This window comes from Pediculus humanus, genomic scaffold, assembly GCF_000006295.1.
Source record: "Pediculus humanus corporis 1103172108309 genomic scaffold, whole genome shotgun sequence".
NCBI lineage: Eukaryota > Metazoa > Arthropoda > Insecta > Psocodea > Pediculidae > Pediculus > Pediculus humanus.
In genome coordinates, this window is record NW_002987878.1 from 1301203 (window position 1) to 1322498 (window position 21296).

A 21296-nucleotide genomic window follows, 5' to 3' on the forward strand; every position below is an offset into this window, starting at 1 on the left:
GATTAGTGGCTGCCAAAATAGTACCACCGCAAAAATCAGCAACATTAAAAAACGAATTAAATAATTTTTTACTTTATCATCCGAACATTGTCCAAACTCTTCGGATAATATCAAACGATGAAAATTGTTCTTTCGGTTTGGTCATTATGGAAATGTGTTCTGGATTAAATCTGGAACATTTAACACAAGATGAATCTTTTGTACTTGATGATAAATCGATAACGAGGTTTTGTTTTTCAATCAAATCGTTTCCATTTCACAATGTTATCATCATCATCATCATTATTTTTTCTTTTCTTCCTTACAGTTACATGACTGACATTAGTAGAGCACTTGGTCATTGCCATAGTCAAAGAGTTCTTCATTTAGATGTTAAACCAAAGAATATATTAGTTAACCTTACTACAAACGTATGTAAGTTGTGCGATTTTGGAAGTTCTTGCCTTTTTATGGGAGTAGACAATGCAGGAGCCGATTATAAAGCACTGGTAAAATCCAGTTTTATCATCATTATCATCATTAACGTTTTTCTCCAACCATGCATGTGTTTGTTTAGTCGAAGGTTTTTGTTTATTTATTTTAGCAAAGTACTGTTATATATGCATCTCCAGAATTACTCTCTGGAGAATCGCCCACTGATAAAGCAGACGTTTATTCATTTGGTATAACGCTTTGGCAAGTCATACATAGGGAGAAACCCTACGTCGTAGATGATAAAATTGATTTACAATCAACAATTTACAAGGTTTGTTTGTTTAAATGATTAACGCCCTTCAATTTAAACTCAATGTCAATTATTGGGTTGGCCAATAAGTAACTGCGGATTTTACCAACAGATAGTTTGTTTATTTTTTTGAGTACGTTTACGTTTATGTACAAACATGAACTTTTGGTATGTTATTACTTGGTTCCTTGTGTAACATTCAGTACCAAAATTTCATTGAACTCTTAAATAGTGCGCGAGCAATAGACATTTAAGCATGGGGAGCCAGAGCGAGCATTTCCTCTACATTTTACTTTTTTATTTTTGAAAGAGTGTTAATGCTTCCCAGGCCAATAAAAAGTTGTGGGTCGTGTAGGGAGATGAAGCCTTAACAGAAGGGCAGTGTCAAAACTGGTTTGCGAAATTCCGTTCTAGAGATTTTTCTTTGCAAAATGAGGAGCGCTCCGGGCGCCAATTGGAGGTTAAAGATGAGCAAATAAAGGCCCTCATTGATTATGATCGGCATAGTTCGACGAAGGACATTGTAAAGAAGCTAGATGTGTCAGATACGTGCGTCAAAAACTGTCTGCGGCGTCTTGAGTGCCAAAAAAAGCTTGATGCATTACTTTGAGGAACGTTAGTTAACGAGGCGACTTGGTCTTTGCGATATGCTTGTTAAACGCAATGCAAATGACCCTTTTTTGAAAGAATGGCCACCGAAAATGAAAAGTGGGTTGTCTATGATGACTTTTTGAGGAAAAGATCCAAGTTTATGCAAGGGAAACAGGCACTAACAACTTCTAAGGTTGACATAAAGCAAAAAAAGATACTGTCATAAATTTGGTGAGATTACAAAGGCATAGTCAACTTTGAGCTGCTGCCACGATGTCAGACCATAAATTCAGAGGTTTACATTCGACAATTGACAAATTTAAATGATACCATCCAAGAAAAACGACCGGAACTAGCCAATAGCAAAGGAATTGTCTTTCACCACGATAATGCCAGGCTCTCCCCATCTTTAGCCACTGGACAAAAACTACTGGAGCTAGGCTGGAATGTTTTGCTGCACCCTCCATATAGTCCCAAACTAGCTCCAAATAATTATCATTTTTTCCGATTCCTAAAAAATTTTTTAAACGGACAAAAATTCCAAAACGACAATGAGGTCAAAACTGCATTGGACCAGTTTTTTGCTCCTAAAACTAAAGACTTTTATGAAAAAAGGAAAATGATACTACCCGAAAAATGTCAAAAGGTCATTAATAATAATGGACATAATATAATAGATAAAAATAATTTTGCAAAATTAATAAATCGCTTTTTGTTTTCTTAAAAAATTCGTAAATATCTTTTTGCCAACCCAATATTTTCATCTTTAAAAATTATCATTTCACGTTTAAATAATAATAATAATAATAAATTCCGGTCATCGTGGGACCGTCGTTGGAAGCCATGACACACATAAAAGGAAATTTAAAAGAAGAAACCATCCAGGAAATTGCACTATGTGGGATGATTCTTCGGGATAATATATAAATAGCACCACCGAAATTTGAGCATTTGTCCCTAAGGAAACGGTCGGGTAGAAACCTGGAATAAAAAACCCCGACAAATAAGAACCTTGTCGTGTTTAAGAGTGATAATGATAATGATAAATTTTAAGGGTTATTCCCAGGTTTTTAAACGAGGGGTAGTACGAGAGAAGATGCGGTGGTGCAAGTAAACAAAAGGGGAAAATTGTGCTATGTTTAATTGTATTACCTGGAAAATTTTTTCTTAGGATTCGTTAAGAAAAACTTAAAACTCCATTAAGTAATAATAATAATAATAATTTTTTCTTTAAATCTTTTTTTCAGATAGTCAAAAGAAAAACAAGACCGTGTAAAAAAATTAAAAAAAATGAATTTTTTGAAAATCTTTACACGAAATGTTGGGATCACAATCCAGAAAATAGGCCGGCAATGTTAGAAATAACAGAATATCTGGAAAACGTTCAAACTTACTAGGAAACGTTTCCCCCCCCACCCCTATCCCCACATTTTATTATTATTAACGACCAGTGAATAATCAACGATACAGTTACAAGTAAGTTAATTTAATTTTGTAAAAAAAAAAAAAATTATGGATTTTTTTAGTGGTTTATTCGGTCCACGTGACAGTTTATTTCATAATAATCATCATTATCATTCTCATCATCATCATCATCATCATCATCACTGTTATTATTTATATGATATTTATCAACAGTAATAATTTACATTTTAAGGTTTTGTAAAAATTTTCATTCATTCGAACAAAAAAAAAAAAAAAATCGTATTTAAGAATAATGTATAAATTAATATTATCAATATTATTATTATTATTATTATTATTACAATTAAATTTATTAATAATTATTTTATTAATGGCAGTCGAAAAAAAATTTTGATAAATTATAAGATAGTAAAAATTATAAATCTATGATAATAATAATAAAATGATTTGTAAGTATTATGTGTCTGGCATTTCGCCACCAGGTACCAACTGAAAAGAAAAAAATAATAATAATAATAATTAGGAAAATGACTTATCGAGCTGTCGCTTGAATATATATATAATAATGAATAAATACCATTGTTATATTATTTCCATTTAATAATATTTGATCCAATTTTGTTATTCTCCTTCCTTCAGGTGTCGATTCATATTCTGTTACATCTTCAAGTAACATATTGACAAAATCATCAAAACCTAATAAAGTACCGACAATTTCTTTATCGTTTTTCATAATTATGTGTATTCTGGAACCGATGCATTTATCGACGAGTTCTAAACAATAAAATAAAAAATGTTTCAAATACAATAAAGCGGCTTTATTGAAAAAAAAAGTTAACCAGTTGAGGTTATGTCAAACAAAATGGGATTTCGATTTAAAAAGAAAACAAAACTGCGTGAGAATTAAAATGGAAGAATATTTAAAAAAAAAAGAAATTTAAACTTATGGAAATTAATAAATAAAAGTTACTCACCGAGTGGTAATAATGTCGAAGGATTTGTCGCAACAGAAGCCGTCATTTTTTAATACACAAATTTACGGTCGGCGACCATATAAAAAATAAAATGACGTGGTTGAAGTCAAGTCGTGGTAGAAGAAATAATTTACCTCCGAAATAACTTCATTTATTAATAAACAACATTTTGTGTAACATGTAAAAGAATTTTTTAATAATTAATTTATGGTGTTAAGTGAAAAGTAATAAAGTGAAATTTTGTGTTTAACCGTTGTTTGAAAACGTTTCTACCTTTTAAGGTGAGTCCATTTTTATTTATTTACTTTTTTATTTAACCATATTCATTTTCATGTGACGCCATTACCATATCAAGTACTTCATTTTGTAAGTAATTTGATTTAATTTAATTTAATTTAATTGTAATAAAGTTTAAAGTCTGATTTGTGTTCGTGGAACCGTGTTCATCACATAACCGTTTTCCCAAAGTTTTTGGTCATTATTATTATCATCATTAGTTTTCAAGGAACATCATCATTTTCAAATCATTAATTATAGGAAATAAATAAATAAATTATTGTTATTATTATTAATTATGTTAACATTAATAATTTAAATTAATTGATTAAAATCACATAACCGTGTTACAATTTCTCAATGGAAAACAACAAATAATAATAATAATAAAACGACGACGACGACGACGACATTTCACAGTAGTGACTATGATGATAATAATAATAAAAATAATAGAAAAATTGATATGAATGACCGTCTGGGAAAATTTATACGACAGTCGAAAAAAAAAAAAAAAATAGAAAACCTTGAAAAACGTCATTGACGTTTAGAGTATTGTTATTATTATTATTATTAATAAAATCGGATTCTTGTAAAAAATGATGAGAATGAAATTTTAATATTAATATTATTATTAATATTATATATCTTTTCCATTTGTTCGATATATCTTTTTTTGTCGTTTTGTTTTGATTTGAAATCATTTTAAAATAATAATAATAATTGTTTTCATTGTTTTTTTTTTTTTTCAGAATTTTTATACGATTTGGTTCGTTTCCGAACGAATTGCGTTTATTATCAACAGTTAATTACAATTTTTTCAAAAACCGTTAAATTTTTTTTTTGAAAAAAAAAAAAAAAATGGCGGAACGTTAATTTTACAAATTTGAAAGATAAGAAAATACTACAATGGGTAAGTTTAACTTAAATTCAATGGGTTTTCTTATATTGCATGATACGAGTTTCATCGTTGTAAAGGGATTTGAGAAATTGAAAATCGTCTTTAGTTAGCTTACGTGCGAAAATTGTTGTTTTTTGTTTTTGCCGTCGTCGTCGCTGCCGTCGGTTTTTTTATTCTCACGAATCGCGTTTTTAATCTAATCATTTTATTTTCTTATTTTTTATTTTTATTTTTATTTTTTTTTTTCGTCGTAATTATTTGTTATGAAACGATTGTTGCGGATTGAATACTACAATTGTGTGACTATGATATCGTCATCAATGTCGTCTATTTCGTCGTCTGTTTCCTCTTTCGAATACGATAAATCCTTTCCGGATGTTGCGAGTTCGGCTTCGGTTATGGTAGGCGGCGGTGGAACACCCGTCGTCGAAACAGCTTTCGAATCCTTTCTCTCCTGTTGCCTTTTCTTTTTTCTCTTTTGTAATATTTCGACAATTATGTATCCTAAAAATCCAGTGCAAAGTATGGCCAGTAAAACGTATAGTTTCATATTTGCGCATAAAGACGTGCTGTACGCGTATGCTATGACGAATCCAACGGATTCCCAAAGTCTGTAATTGCTGAACGCCGCTTCTTTTTTCCTCCTGAACAAAGTACCGTATAAACCTGGAGCAAAGAATAATAAAATAACTTTTGAGAAAAGGGGGAGGGAAGGGGCAGGGCAAGATTTCCGCGGGGTTTTCCCCTTACCGTTAACTTGAGTTTGCCAAACGGCATCACCGACTCCCCACAAACCGGAAACAATGAAAAAAGCAAACGGATGATCCGGACTCGGAGCCCAAATCAATTTGAATATGACTAATGAAAAATGTACGATGAAACCAAATGTCATGATGGGAAATCTTCCGATGTATTTCATGAGGGTTCCAAAAAGTACCGAACAAATGGCATTGACGACTCCAAAACAAATCATGACGTATCCGACGTATGAAATCCCTAATGCGCAGGAAATAAAAGCCTGGAATTTTTTTTTTTTGGTTAGGTTGAGGCGGAACCTTTAAATGTTTTTCTATTAATTAGATAAAAATACCTGCGTGTAGTCGGCTCCTATGAATGCTTGTTCCATTCCAATCCAAACGGTTATGGGTATGAGTAGCTGTTGTAACGGTTTTTTCAATTGTACCGCCGTTGCCGTGAACAATTGCAAACCCGTCAATTCCGGTACGTCTTTTTTCTTTTGCTTTTCACCGTACCTGTTTTTTTTTTATATATAAAGTTTGGCATAAATTTTTTCTGATCGCAAATGATGATTATTTTATATTACCTTGAAAGAGGATCCACCAAAAAAGCAACCATTAAAACTGCCAGTAAAATACAAACGAGGTAAATCCCGCTGATTTCGTAAATTTCCCAATCGGGAGGACGTTCGAGATTTTCATTCGCACTTTTTGACGACATGCAAAAGTTGGCACCGCATGATAGCAAAGCTTCGTCGGTAACGTTATGAGGAACGTAATTTGATGATATGCCCTTGTGAACGCCGCTCGATAAAACTGGATGGAAAAACAGAAGAAGAAATGATTAAGAAAAAAAAAAAAAAAACAAAATGGCGTCTGGAAAATGAGTGAAACTAACCGAGAGACGAAATCAAATTTCCCCAAAGTTCGGAGGTTTGCCATGCGAGAAAGAAAAAACCAAAAAATCTAACGATGATTCCATCGACGGCTTGATTCGTTATCTTAGCATATACTCCTCCGACTTGGGTCAGGTACGTCGCTTTCGATGCCCACATCGGAGCAGCTCCTATTCCCAAAAGTATACCCGACGGTATGAGAGTACCGAAAGTCGGATAAAATTGTGCGGCTATGTAAGGAGCGTAGCATAACATTGACAAACACAGAGTCCATTTGGCCGTGAGCTTTTTTATCAGGTACGTGGGTACGAAAAGACAGGAAAGAACAAGAGCCATGTAAATGGAAGACAGGGAAGCCGTACCTAGACCGTCTTTGGCATTTATCGAACTTTGAAGGTTGGCAGTGCCTTGAAAAGCCGTGAATTGCACCATGAAAGCCAAACTAACGGTCGTAACGTTTTTCAATATTCTCCATTTTTCTTTTGCCGACATTTTGAATTTTCCCTTTGCGGCAAGTTCTTCGTCCGTTAATTCGATGGATTTTCTCGTCGTATCATCTTCGTCTTTCCCGTTCGTCTCTGATACTTTTTTCTCATCATCCCCTCCGACGGGTTTCACCCCTCTGTCCCCTCCTTCATCGGTCGTTAGTATTATCGTTGGATTCGAATCCTCGTTATTGTTTTCCTTTCCGGTGTTGTCCGTCTCTTGCAAAACCATTTTTTTTTTTTTTTGTTTCAATTATTTCTGAAAAAATAATAATAATTTTAAACATTTTTATTTATTAATAACGTTTCGTTAGGAAAATTACAACATGCTCACGCGCATGCGCACGCCCAAAATTTGTAATGATTGTAATTAATAGAAATTATTGTAATTTATAATTGTAGTTATTTATATTAAAGTGTAATCGAATAATGTCTCGGTTATTAACATCGCGTGTTCTATAAGTATATTCAATGGCAGACATATTTGTTCGCACGGAAACCATTTTTCCTTTTTTTTTTTGGGAGGGGAGGAGAGGGGAGGGGATAAAATGAAGCAAAAAAAGAAAAAAAAATGTTTGTTATCCTTGTTCATATTTATATTGCGTATCCATTGAGGACGACATTGAAAACGATTGATGGCACAAAGGTTTTTTTTTTTTTTTTTTCATAAAAAAAAAAAAAAAAATTTTGATTTCAAAAACTTTATGAAAATGATTTATGAAAACGAAAAACAAATAATAATAATAATAATGATAATGATAATAATGATGATGGTAATAATAAAATAAACGAGGATAAAATTGACGATTGAGGAAAAAAAAAGGAATTTTGCTTTTTTTTTTTTTTTTCTCTTTTTGTTCGTTACGCGATCGGGATCGAACATGATTTATTTAATAATAATAATAATAATAATAATAGTAATGATAATAATAATAATAATAAATTTAAATTAACGTGTCAGTAGAATGAAATAGTGTTTCGCGAGTTTTTTTTTTTTTTTCGTTTAATTCATCATCATTGCTCTCAAATGTTTTTTTTCTCTTTTCCCTCCCCCTCATTCCTCCCCCTCTTTCCTCCACCTCCTCACCATTTTCTCATATCGAAATAATTTCGAACCGCGTTTCCTGTTTTCCCTAAATGTAGAAAAAAAAACCATTTCCGTCGGAAAATTGAAAATGTTTAAAAATTCACCGGGAGGGGAAAAAAACCGATTTAAGTCAATTTTTTTGTTAAACAATATCATCATCATCATCGTTATATTTTTTTTTTAATTTCGTTTTTTCACTGGAACAAACAGGGCAGAAAAGGGGAAAAAATATAATAATAATAATGATAAAAATTTTTGTTTTCCTTTGCGATGCGCGCATTTTCAATTGCCGAATCGATAACTTATTAATAAATTTATCAATCCCCTAAATTTCTCTTAATAATAATAATAATAATAATCACAGGAATAAAACAATAATAATAATAATAGTGATGATGATCGATGATGATGATGATAATAATAAAAATGTAAAAATTTATTTTCGCAACGAAAAACAAAAAATTATTAGTGAATGAATGAATGAATGAATTAACGTAAAATCACGGTCATTAGAGAATTTATTGGTAATGATAACAAAAAAAAAAAAAAAAATAGAGATTAACCCGGGATTAAAGCGGATTAACGCGGATTAATGCGGATTTAGGTTTAACTTAGAAAAAAAAAAAACAAAAACAAAAAAAAAAAACACTCACGCATAAAATAATAATATTAATAATAATAATAATTATTATTATTATAAATTGATATTTATATGTATATTTTTTTATAAAATGGCGACGGCAGATTTTGTTTTTCCGTTTTTTTTTTTTTGTTCGAATATTATTATTAGTATTATTATTATTAGTTTTTTAAATCATTGGCACTCGATAACTTTTTTCGTTTGTTCTTGTTTGTTTTTGTTATTTAAAAGTTTTAAGTCTACATTTCGAAAAATTCATTTTCATCGCACGTTTATTAAATCGAACCAAAAACAAACAAACGACAGCAACAGCAACAGCCCGATATTTTTTTTACGTAAAACTAAATTTTATTTTCTGTAGGTTTCGCGTTTCCGGTTTTATGTCGTTAATCGATAGAAAAAAATAGAAAAGAAAAGAAAAGAAGAAAAAAAAAAAATAATAATTTTAGCCACACAACCGTTTGCCAATTACTGACGGTTTGGCTAATAATAATTTTTCTTTTTTTTTTTTTTTGTTATTCGATTGCGTAACGCGACAACAGGTACGAACCTTACATTAAATTAAAATTTATTTAAACGTCGCTCACGTTTAACTTACGTTAAAGCAAATATTTATTTTCCGATCGCAAAAAAAGTAATAATGAGAATATTATGTTTAGCTTACGGTACGGTTGACAGTAGAAAAAAAATTTACGGGAAATTGGAAAAGTAATTTTTTTGTTTTTCTCGCGAGGAAATTTAATGAAAATTTATGACGTCATCGCGGTACGTTCGATTTATTTGAATTTTTTTAACGGTCGTCGTCAACGGTCTTGTTCGTTTTCACAGGGAAAATTTTTTTCCCCGATCGATTTCCCTGATCGAAATTTTACTTTTGATCGATTTTCTCGTTCGGAAAATTTTTGTTATTATTATTATTATTATTTTGTATCGTTTTGATGATGATGATCCTGAGTGAAATCGTCATGAGTTGTTGAAAAATGATGTAATTTTTTTTTTTCTGTCGAAAATTTTTTTTTGAAAAAGAGAAAAGGTTATGCGTTTGTCTAACAAACAATGGTACATATTAAGGTCAAGGTCAAAAGAAAAATTAAAATCGGCATTGAAAACGTCAGAAAATTTTATTTTTTGATTTACGATTACCTTTACCGCGTGTGTGTGTGTGTAAATTTTCTTTTTTCTTTTTGTTCGTTTTCATTTTAAAGATTAATTAAATTTTTTCTTCTTTTTTTTTTGGCTTGTCTTTTATCACCTATCATTGTCTCATATAATCGTGTATTTATTATGTCTTCATCATCTTCTTTTTGTTTTTGTTCTCGTCTCCTTTTCCATCTTTTCTTTTAGCCTCCACTACGACGACGACGACAATAAACGAAAATAAATAAGAGACGTAAATCAAAAATTTTTTCTTTATTTTATTTTGACGGTTTTTCTGTTTATTTTAATTTTTTTTTTTTTTAAAAAGTGATTTACTTTGTTTACCTTTTGTCGCTGTTGTTGCTGTCGCTGTTGTTGCTGTTGATTTGATGAAAATAACAAATAAGTTACGTAATTTTTTAAAATTTTTTTAATTGCGTCAAAAACTAGTGGAAAAAGTGGATTTAACGGTTTTTCTTTTCCGTAAATTTTTTCGTATTGATGACGTCATTACATTTCTGTTTCCTTCCGTTTCCGGTCTCTGTGTTTATCACATCCATTTCCGTTATTAATCCTTAACATGTCTCAAAACAATTTAAGGTTTTTAATCGTTTCCTGCCACAAATTAAAGTCCTTCAATCCATCCTGGACGTTCCTCATCCTCCTCCTTTCATCATTCAAAATGTACCTATTTACTAAGGTGTACCTGATGAAACTTGTACCCTTTTTGAAAACCATAATGGATAATACATAATAATAATCCCGAAACCTAATGATAAAGTTAACGTAATTGACACGACAGCAAAATAAACATGTCGGAGTAAAAAAAAAAACAAAATGTCGGATTTTCCACGTAATATTTCCGGTCATCAATTCTCCATCAATCATTTTAATTTGATTTTATTTTATATTTTTCCCGCCATTTTTGTTACATCGATCACATCTCGACATCTTTAAATTTCTCTTTTCGTTATAATAATTAACTTAATTTTAAAAAAAAAAAAAACTTTTATTATTTTTTAAACGAAAAAAAAGTGTTGGGTAAAAAAAGCGGGACGCCGCCATGTTTAAAACGGTGTTCGATAAACAAACAAATTGAATCGTTCTCGTTCCACGTTTAAACTTCACTACCGACACTTTTTTTTACTCATAATTATTAGAATCGTCTGCTTTTCACAAATAATTAAAGAAGATAAATTTTAATTAAAATAAAATAAAATAAAAGAGAAAATGAGCGGATTTCGAATGGTTGGATTAAAGTAAGTTTTTTTTTTTTTTTAAAAATATTTCAACGGTGATAATAATAATAATTATTATAAATTGATAAACGTTCATATTTGTTACGCGAACGTGTGATCGTTTAATTAAAAAAAAAAAAAAATAAAAACGTTACAGCTACGTTCAATATTCAAACATAGCAGCAAGAATGCTTCGAAGAGCTTTGAAACCTGAAAAAAGAGCTGATGCTGCTAAAAGAGAAGAATCCCATATAAAATTTACACAATGGAAAGATGGTAAACCAGTCGGTGTGTATAATTTTAATATTTATTTCCTTTTACAAGTGACGTAATACGTAGAACCTTCTAGAATTTTCTTATTGAACAAATGTTTGATTCGAAGTGGAAAAAAAAAAAAAAAAAATCAATTTATCTTTTGTCGATTTCTAAACTCTAACGATATTTTTCCAGATCAAAAATAATAATAATAATATCGACATGGATGTGTAAGTAATCGAAACAGGTTTTTGATACCATGAATGTTTTTTAGTACCTAATAGTGATTTACTAATGTTTAGTGTTACCAAAATAATAATGATATTAAAAAATCTCATATGCTTAACATAAGAACAATAGTAATAATAATAATAATAGATTTTAGTCACAGTTTGAAAAAACTAACAAATACTCGATTACATTATATCGATATAATCGATTAGTTTGACAACTGATTTATTAATATAGTGTATAGCAATGCAATGGAGTGTGTACCTTTTTTTTTAGGTTCATACCGAAAGAAAACCTGAAATTTGAATTCATTAACTGTGTTACTTACTTTTATCGATATTCGAAATTAAATTAATTTTTTTTTTTTGTTTTTTTCGTTTCAGTTTCTGGTGATGCTGCCAAAGCGAAATAATAATAATATTAGTGTAATAAATAAAATTTTTTTTTTTTTTTTTTTGTCCATTTTAAATGAAAAACATGGCAAACAAGTGAATCAGTTATTATTATTATTATTAATTTTTTTTTCTCTCCGATTTATTTAAAAGGGTGAAAGTACATATATAAATATTTGATTGTTTAACATATAATTTAAATAATAATTATTATTATTATTATTATGCTGATAACGATGAAGATGATAATAATAAATTAGTCGCAAGTCAAAGTAGGTAAAAAAATTTATTTTTTTTTATTTTTCTTTTTGGTTTGTTTTTCTTTTTCATATAAATTTCCTTTCGAGTCTTTTTTTTTTTTTTCTTCTTCTTCTTCTCGTCTTTTAAATTAAATGTGTTAATTAAATAATTAATAATTAATTTAATTTAATTAAGAGAAAAAAATTGATATATATTTAACAATAGTGACAATAATAATAATTATAAGTTTTAAAAATTTTCCAATAAATATTTAATTTCTACGTCATCAATCGATCGATCGATGGATTATGAAAAATGTCGGCGATTAAGGCACGAACAACAAGATAAAATAATAATAATAATAATAATAATCAAGAAGTAATGGGTAAACCGTTATCGTCGAGAAGATGTTCTTCTTTTCCCAGGATTTGCGGACCATCGCCGACGTCGACGTAAATGATACCTTTGAGAGCACCGGGTGCCAAAGGAGTCAATGGTATAGCTTTGAGTACATCAGGGGGAGGTGGAGAACGTTCCAATCCTCCTTCGACTTTGTATCCTTTGAAATAAGAAGATTCTACGGTGTTTGTCTCCGCGAGTAAAGGCGGTAAATAATGATTGACGAGAGATAAAACGAGTGAAACGTTTTCTTCGAGGAGAAAAAGGCACGCGTTTGGACCCGCGTCATAGGAATATGCGACTTTGGGTTTACCAAAATGATCGTTGAGAAAATGGACGAGTTGTATTATGTAGTGCGACGTGTCGTTTAAATATTGTATCGGAGGATACGTGTCCAAACATATGGAATGTAAACGATTGCTATCTTTCATCGTTATTTCGGCGAAAGTGACGAAATCCTTATTTAAAATGGCTTTTCTCAACGCGGACACTCTTTGATCGAGTTGAAAATTTTTTAAAAAATCGCTCGTTTTCACGCTTCTCTCCATGCCGGCGGAACTTCCGATTGTTTTTTTACAACCGTTAACAATCAATATCAACATTCTCATTTCTTTCCAGTGTGATGACGGTGCGATTTGTTCCGCGACGGAATCCGAACCGTCTTTTTCTTTTCCCATTTTCCACATGACGAAACCTCCGTGCATGCTCCGACAAGCGCTTCCCGATCCCTTACGCGCTATCGAAGACAAATCCCCGTCGATTCCCATCAATCGCGATAGTGCGTATACGAGACATGCGTAACCCGCTGCTGACGATGCCAAACCTGCAGCCGTTGGAAAATTGTTTTCCGACGCTATGTGAATTTTCCAATTTGCTATTTTTTTCTTTTTTTCATCTTGACTTTTACCAGCTTTCTCTCTGACTACGCAAACAAAAAGTCATGACATTATTATTGCATTACCTTGCATCGATTTGATATTCGAATGTTGTCGATACTTACTTTCATTGACACATGCCATGAGTCTTGGATTTGTAAAATCTTCTTCTCTAAAAAAAAAAAAAGGGAAATGAAAAAATTTATTCATTTGTCGATATTTTTCATTGTTTGAATTGCGAAAGAAATTATTTTAAATTTGAATTGAACATAATCGATATGATTTACATAATAATAATAATAATCCTTGAATTTTGACATGGCTGCAATATGCAGAGGTTTTTATAAATCTAACTTTTGTTAATTGTTTAAAAACATCGACAAGGACAAGGAGCCAAATTACAAAATTTTTATTTACCTGCCATTTAACCAAATTCTATCATTTTTAAAATGTGGACTTGCTGCAATTGTAGTTTTAGCTCTCATCTAAAAAAAAAAAAAAAGTTTAAAATGAGAAAAAGTTGAATTTTTTACTAATTATTATTATTAATATGTAATTTACTTACAAAATTAGTATTAATGGTAACGCTTATTGAATCGTTTAATGGTAATATTAAAGTTTCATCTCTTTTACCCCCTGCGAATTAAAATAATAATAATAATAAAGATGAGATTTTAATCCCAAATGTAAAAAGAATAAAATAAATAAATAAATAAATAAATATTTACAGTATTTAATAGCGGCTATATTAACAGGTGCTTTACACGTCACGATTTCCATTTTGTCATCGACTAAATATAAAATGAATTGAAATTTTATTCATAAAAAAAGAGAAAGTTAAATAAACGTACATAATTAGATAGAAAACTACTTGTGTTTACAAAGAGTAAAAAAAAAAAAAAAAAAAAAATGGCTACCAACCGAATTCGCGAACGTTGCAATCATTTGAAAAATTCAAATATGGCGGGAGTTTGAGAACGTAGGACGCTAGTAAGAAAAGGAGGAAAAAAATTTTTCATTAGTCTTCGTTGAGTGATGTTTAAAAATGGAATTCGATCATAATTTATCAGTTTTACAAGGAACACTATTAAGTTTACAAAAACGTGATATTTTTAAAGATTTAAGCAAGTTTTTTTTTTTTTTTTTTTAATTTTTGTGCAATATTTATTTAGTGTATCAATAAAAATTCATTTTAAATTTATTTAATTTTTTTATTTTGCTTTTAATTAATTAATTAATTAATTTAATTTTTGGTTATGATTTTAGATCCAACGAGTACAGCAATAAACGAATTGAAAAAAATATTTTTATTAAAAAAAAATTGTGATGATAATAATAATAAGGATGATGATGTTAGTAAATTACAAATGGTTTATTTTATGATAATAAATTCGGATTTAAATTTATTAGAAAATTTAAAACGTGACGATAATATTGGATTATTCATTTGCATTAATCCACCATTAAACATTTACGAAGTCGTCAATGCAATTTTTTATTTAAATTTAGATAAGTATTTATGCACCATATTCGAATATTGTCACATGGATATAACTTCACAAATTTTATCCGTTATTTTAAAAAATGATGTTATAATTCAATTTAAAATTGAATACTATGAAACATTAATCAAATTATGGAGATCTCTCTTTGTTAAAAGTCATTACATGTATAATAAATTTGACTCGGATAATAACACATTAAAAGTTTGCATATGTTTTCAAGACTTGTGTGAAAATATAATAAATTTATATAAAAATAATTTTTTAAACCAAGATTGTGATTTGATGGTAAAAGCAAAGACTCTGTCAGAGTTATTATTTGCACTTTTGTTCATGATAAGAACATATAATTCAATCGACACCAAGTATGATAAAAAGCCATTATTCGATGTCGCCATTAGTTTACAATCGATTAATAATTTATCAATATTAAAACCATCTGAAAACTGTTTGAATGTAGCTTTTCAACATGTCAGTAAATTAATGGAAATGATTGAATCGGAAATGTTTTCATCTATGTCTGAAATTAATTTCAAATATGATTCTGCTCAAAGAGTTATAGGAGAAACTGTTTATCTCATATGCGAAGAAGTCAAAAATGTGAGTCAAAGTTGTTTGAATTCTTTCCTTCGATTTAAAATAAAACCTAAAAGCGAAAAGGAAAAATTAAATGAATATGAAATATGTCATCTAATGAAAAATATAAAACAAGGATCTAAATCTTATTTCAAAGAAATTATTTATAGAAAAATTAATGAGAATTCATCGGAGATTCAATCGAGTAAAAGCGAAATTTTAATTTTAAACGATGATGAAATTTTTGAATTTGTTTCAAATCATTTGGATTTAGCAGATGATAATGATATAAATTATTTAATTAATGAATCTCTTAAATTTGTATCAAGTATGAATGCGGTCAAAAATAATAATAATAATGATTTAAATAAAATGATAATTTTCATAATGAAATTGTTAAAATACGAACACGAGGAAAATTATTGGAAATGGTTGAAAAGAGTTTTCGTAGAAGAAGAAGAAGAATCATTGGGAAATTTATTTGAAAATAATTGTAATAATCATGATGAACTTAAAATTTATTATGAAAAAACTGTGAAAAAATTTGGAGATGATAAAACAAATTCATATGATTTCGCATGTACTTGTTTGTTATCGAGGGAAAAAGCATTTAAAAATTTTTTTTTATTACCAAACCTGACGAATAAATATCAGGGTAACATTTTGGATTTTATTAATAATTTTAAATTGATATCCATAGTTGGGAGTGAAGGAGATTTGACAATAATTGAAAAACAACTCATGGATGTTATGACAAACATAGACAATTATTCTGAAAGTGAAAGAGAAATGTTTTTAAAATTGTTTAAAATTTGTTTGGATTGCGATACGCTGAGTAAAAAATTCACAGATGAAATATTTGTAATGAACAATTTGAATTTAATTAAAAATGATTTCGATAAAGTTTTCTTTTATTTTAAATTGTTAAAAATTTTAATTCCACATTGGTGGGAATGCAAGGATGATTATATTTATTATGTTTTTGTTTACATGGTTCAAACATACGAATATCTATGTTGTGACAATGAGAATTTTTTTAACGATAAAATGGAATTGAAAGAATTTATTTGTAATTTATCGAATGAAATCATTAATGATTATTTATCATCACATACTTTTACCCAAGATCCCTCTTTTCATGGTAAGTGAATCCACATGAGGATTTTTATTTATCGAGTAAGGAAGTAATTTTTTTTTTTTGTTATTTTTTTTTAACAGAGTCAAATATGAAATGGCTGTCGAATGAAATATCAAATTATTCAGAATTGACACAATCAGCATTCTGTGATGTACACATAAGGATAAATAAAGTTTGGCCAAAGATTTTAACATCGTACGAATCGTTATTTACCATTTTGACAAACACGTGTGAAAATATAAAGGTTGCATTTAATTTGTTAAATGGAAAATTTGGAATCCCACGTGGAAGAGATGATAAATTGATGAAAAGTTCAATAGCTTACTCTCTCGTATCGGTTTGTATTTCATCACCGTTTCAACAACAACAACAACGTGATAAGGTTTTTAGAAAAGGAAAGGAAAATTTAATAAAAGAAAATTTTCTTTCAGGTACTTCCATATTTCACGTCAAAACAATGGAGTCGTTTATACGATTGTTTACATTTGATTTTAACGGAAAATTCGTGTGATAAACAAAACGATGAGGAAATCAATGAATCGATACTTACGATAATGACGTGTGCTTTATTTTTTTTAACAATGAAAATTAACGAAGAAAAAAAATCTACTACCCCCCCGTATTATCGTTGTTATTATTATTATTCTCACTGCATAAGAAATTTTGTTAATTTTACATCGAGGGATTTAATGGGAAAATGTGGGAAATCTCACGTGGACATATTTAAAAAAATGATTTTTTTCCTAAGGGAAATAAAAGATTACGATTTGAGAGAGAAAACTTTAATCGATTTCACGCCGATATTAATTAATTTAATTAATGAAATAATAATAATAATAGGAAAACGTGAAAAAGAAGAAGAAGAATTTTCCAGCGACGTTTATAAAATGATTGAAATGTTAAATGTCGAAAGGATTGAAACGAATTTGAAAAATGTTTTCACAAGTAAAGTTTAAATAACCAAATTTACGTAAACCTGATTCCTTAGAAATAAATCACATGTAGAATGTCAAAAAGGGAAAAGTTTATATAACAAAAAAAAAGAAAAAAGAAAATTTTGTGATTCGTAGTAAATTGAGAAAATTTTCATCGTCGTTTGTATCAATGAAAACATTAAAGAAGAAAAAGAAAATTTTTTTTAAAATTGATTTGTTTCTTCGTTAAAAGAAAGATGATAAAATAAAGAGAGAGAAAGGGAGAGAGGGAAAGAGAAGATGAAAAAAGGAAAAAGGTTTGTCAGTCCATATGATTTTTTTCACAAGAATTTTCTCTTTTTTTTTTCTCATTTTTTTTTTGACCTAAATTCAAGTGAAAAACTTTGTGAATTTTTCCTTTTCTCTCTCTCTCTCTCTCTCTCTCTCTCTCTCTCTCTCTCTCTCTCTCTCTTTCTCTCTCTGTCTTTCTCTTTTTTTTCTCATTTTTGATATAAAAAAAAAAAAAACAATTTTGTAATGATGATGATGATGATGATGAATAAAAAAAATTTAAAGAAAATTTTTCTTTTTTTTTTTTTAGGATTCATAATTTTAAATCATAATAATAATAATAATTAGTTAATGACACGTTAAAAATGATAACGTTACGATTGATAAGACTGATATGAATTATCACGAAAATCTTATAAATGGACGCCATTTAAATAAATTTTTTGATCGTGTCCAAACATCATCACGTGGAAATTTAAAAATAAAATTCACGCCCCTCCCTCCTCTTCATCCTCCACCCATCCACCCACCCCCGCCCCCCGGCATTGAAATCGAAGCAGAAGGAAAAAAGAATTTTTGTTTTTTTTTTTTTTTTTTTTATTCATTTCCCCGCTAAAAATTCTTTGCGGGAGAAACACACACACACACAGACTGGGGTCTGAGCTGGTGAGCCGGGCTCGCTGGGGCGCCGGACGAAGCAAAATGTAGACGAATTGGGGGGGTGGAGGCGGTGGTGGTGGTGGCGGCGGCGGCGGCAGTGACTGTAGTGACGATAGAGAGAGAGAGAGAGAGAGAAAGAAGAGAAGAGAATAAGGAACGCTTATTCCAGCATTCCCGTTCCATATACTCCAGTCTCGTGATGCTTCGTTTGGGATTCGCTTGCGTATCATCGATACCGAATCTGGATAGAAGACTCTAGCCTCCGTTGCACAAAAAACGTTCAGGTACGTTCGTCTTAAACGTATTATTATTATTATTTATTTATTTAATCAAAAAAAAAAAAATCGGTTTATTTACTCTATGACGGAAAATTTTTTTAAAATTATTTTTCATTGATTATTTTTTAAAAAATTTTTTTCTCTTTTGTTTTTTTTTTTCTCCCCCCATTTAAACAAAAACATTCGTTTATTATTATTATTATTATTATTATTATTATTATTATTATTATTATTATTATTATTATTATTTTGTCGCTTGTTAAAAAGATGATAATAATAATAATAATTCAATTCGAATTTTCAGATAAAAAAAAAAAATTTAATTGGAAAAAAATAAAACAAATCCGATGAACAAACGTAATGATGAATGTTTTTGTTTATTGTTTGTTTATTGTTTGTTGTTTGTTTTGGTTGTTGTTGTTTTTTATGGGAAATAACATCCTCGTGCAACACAAAAAAACAAAAAAGAAAAATTATTTAATAATAATAAAAAAAATTGACGTTAATGATTATTAATATTGCTTTCGTTTTTAAATTTTTAAACGTTACACGAATTTCTTTTTTTCGGGGGGGGGGAGGGGTAGGGGGCGGGGGTAATGTTGCGCAGGGATGTTTGATTTGACATATTTGTTCTTGTTACAAAAAAAAAAACAAAAAAATGTAATATCATTTACTAAATTAAATTCAAACATCATTTTGTTATACAATAATAATAATAATAATAATAATAATCGGGTTAATGTATAAACGCTTACACGTACACACACACGCACGCACGCACATACACGAACACACACACACACGATAATAGTTAGTTTTTTTTTTTTTTTTATTATTAAAAAAACGAAAAAATCTAAAAAATTTTTATATAAATATCATCATCATCATCATCATCATCATTATTACTATTATTATTATTATTACTATTGTCATTATTATTATCATTATTATTATTATTATTATTGTTATTTTTCCCACTTCACTTTTTTGTGTCATTAAAAATTATCAGAATGGTGTGAATGAATGACGACGACGACGACATTGTAAGGTTGATGTTGATGTTGTTGTTATTTATAAGTAAAACCTTTGTTGCCTTTTTTTTTTTTTTTTTTTTTTTTTTTTATTAGAGTAATAAAAAAAAAAAGGAAAAAGGAAAAAAGGAAGGAAAAAAGGAAACCAGTTAGTTTTTAAAGAAAATAGATTACAAAAAAAAAAAAAAATGAAAAGTTTATGACTTTTCATCCTTTCAAGATTCAATTACGTAAAAAAAAATTATTATTACTCCGTAATATATTTCATAATTTTTATAAATTTTATTATTTAATGTCGTCTGCTTCATGATTTTTGTTTAAACCTAACGGAAGAAAGTGATGAAAGAAAAAAAACGTTTTATTATTATTATTATTATTATTGTTTGGTATTAAAAATAATTTTTTTTTTCTATATCTTGAAAAAAACACAAACAAAATCATTACATCATATAAATGTAATTTTTTAGTTTATTATTATCATTATTATAATTATTATTACGGGGGTGAGGGGAGGAAATAATAATAATGATAATGAACATAATGTAATTTTATATATAAAAACAAATTAGTTGGAATGTGTGTGCGTGTGCGTGTGTGTAATTAAAAAAAAAGAAAATCATAAACTTCTAAACTAAAAAACGTGTCAGTAGAAAAAAATTTTATTATAGAAAAAATTCAAACTTTTTTCTTTTTCTGTCAAAGTTTTCTATTTTTCCTCCTTCCCCTCCTTCCCACTTCTTCCCCCTCCTATAAAAATTTTATTGAGTGATAAATGTGGTGATTTCTTAACTTTTTTTATTTGATGAAAAGAATTTAGAATTTTTTTTTTTTTTAATAGGAAAATTTTTTTTGTATGTTTAATTTTATTATTATTATTATTACTATTTGACACTTTTAAACAAGACAAGATTTTTATTTGTCGGAGAAATTTTTAAGCATTTATTCCAGGTTTTTACTCGATTCCATAGTCCTGCTGCTGTTCCTTTCGAAGAATGTGAGCCGTCCCACATAGTGCGATTTCCTGGATGGTTTCCTCTTCTTTTAAATTTTCTTTTATTTAATGTGGTGGCATGGCTCCCAGTTCTGCTCCCACGATCACCGGAATCGTTTCCGTTTCCGTTCCCCACATCCTGGCTATTTCAATTTCCAAATTTCTATATTTCAGCCTTTTGTCTGCTTCTTCTTTGGCTGTCTGGTGTGTTCTTCCGACGGCACGGATACCTCAATTAACTTACACCATTATTATTATTATTTATTTATTTATTTATTTATTTTTGTTGCAGAATCGAATGTTATGACAATAATGTTTAAAGGAAAAATAAACAAGCCTTGAAATTCTCTAAATTAAATATATATATATATATTACAAGAGGGAGTAAATAAATCAGAACGATACAGAAGGA

At 29.2% G+C, this 21296-nt stretch overlaps 6 protein-coding genes across 6 annotated transcripts in view; 3 read left to right on the forward strand and 3 right to left on the reverse strand.

The window, feature by feature from the left end:
* Phum_PHUM582460 (mitogen-activated protein kinase ERK-A, putative) overlaps positions 1–2712 on the forward strand; it is a gene marked incomplete at both ends in the record, with an annotated part of 5381 nt that extends 2669 nt beyond the window's left edge. Inside the window, 4 exons of the mRNA XM_002432364.1 lie at positions 1–226; positions 308–488; positions 584–745; positions 2563–2712. Coding sequence (XP_002432409.1) covers positions 1–226; positions 308–488; positions 584–745; positions 2563–2712 — 719 coding nt within the window. The remainder of the gene's footprint in view (positions 227–307; positions 489–583; positions 746–2562) is intronic.
* A 484-nt stretch (positions 2713–3196) lies between these two features.
* On the reverse strand, positions 3197–3760 carry Phum_PHUM582470 (uncharacterized protein; the record flags this gene model as incomplete). Its single annotated transcript, XM_002432365.1, has 3 exons — positions 3197–3229; positions 3318–3514; positions 3715–3760. The coding sequence occupies 3 exons, from the start codon at positions 3758–3760 to the stop codon at positions 3197–3199; spliced, it is 276 nt and encodes a 91-aa protein (XP_002432410.1).
* A 1420-nt stretch (positions 3761–5180) lies between these two features.
* On the reverse strand, positions 5181–7241 carry Phum_PHUM582480 (uncharacterized protein; the record flags this gene model as incomplete). Its single annotated transcript, XM_002432366.1, has 5 exons — positions 5181–5557; positions 5642–5909; positions 5982–6144; positions 6216–6444; positions 6527–7241. The coding sequence occupies 5 exons, from the start codon at positions 7239–7241 to the stop codon at positions 5181–5183; spliced, it is 1752 nt and encodes a 583-aa protein (XP_002432411.1).
* Positions 7242–11103: 3862 nt separating this feature from the next.
* Phum_PHUM582490 (ATP synthase epsilon chain, putative) lies at positions 11104–11443 on the forward strand (the record flags this gene model as incomplete). The annotated part of the gene is made up of 2 exons (XM_002432367.1): positions 11104–11132; positions 11269–11443. 2 exons carry the CDS (start codon positions 11104–11106, stop codon positions 11441–11443), a joined length of 204 nt encoding a protein of 67 aa, XP_002432412.1.
* Positions 11444–12600: 1157 nt separating this feature from the next.
* On the reverse strand, positions 12601–14283 carry Phum_PHUM582500 (Diphosphomevalonate decarboxylase, putative; the record flags this gene model as incomplete). Its single annotated transcript, XM_002432368.1, has 6 exons — positions 12601–13502; positions 13536–13546; positions 13574–13675; positions 13921–13988; positions 14069–14139; positions 14232–14283. 6 exons carry the CDS (start codon positions 14281–14283, stop codon positions 12601–12603), a joined length of 1206 nt encoding a protein of 401 aa, XP_002432413.1.
* A 476-nt stretch (positions 14284–14759) lies between these two features.
* On the forward strand, positions 14760–17675 carry Phum_PHUM582510 (uncharacterized protein; the record flags this gene model as incomplete). Its single annotated transcript, XM_002432369.1, has 4 exons — positions 14760–16722; positions 16845–17101; positions 17151–17278; positions 17468–17675. 4 exons carry the CDS (start codon positions 14760–14762, stop codon positions 17673–17675), a joined length of 2556 nt encoding a protein of 851 aa, XP_002432414.1.
* Positions 17676–21296: the final 3621 nt, after the last annotated feature.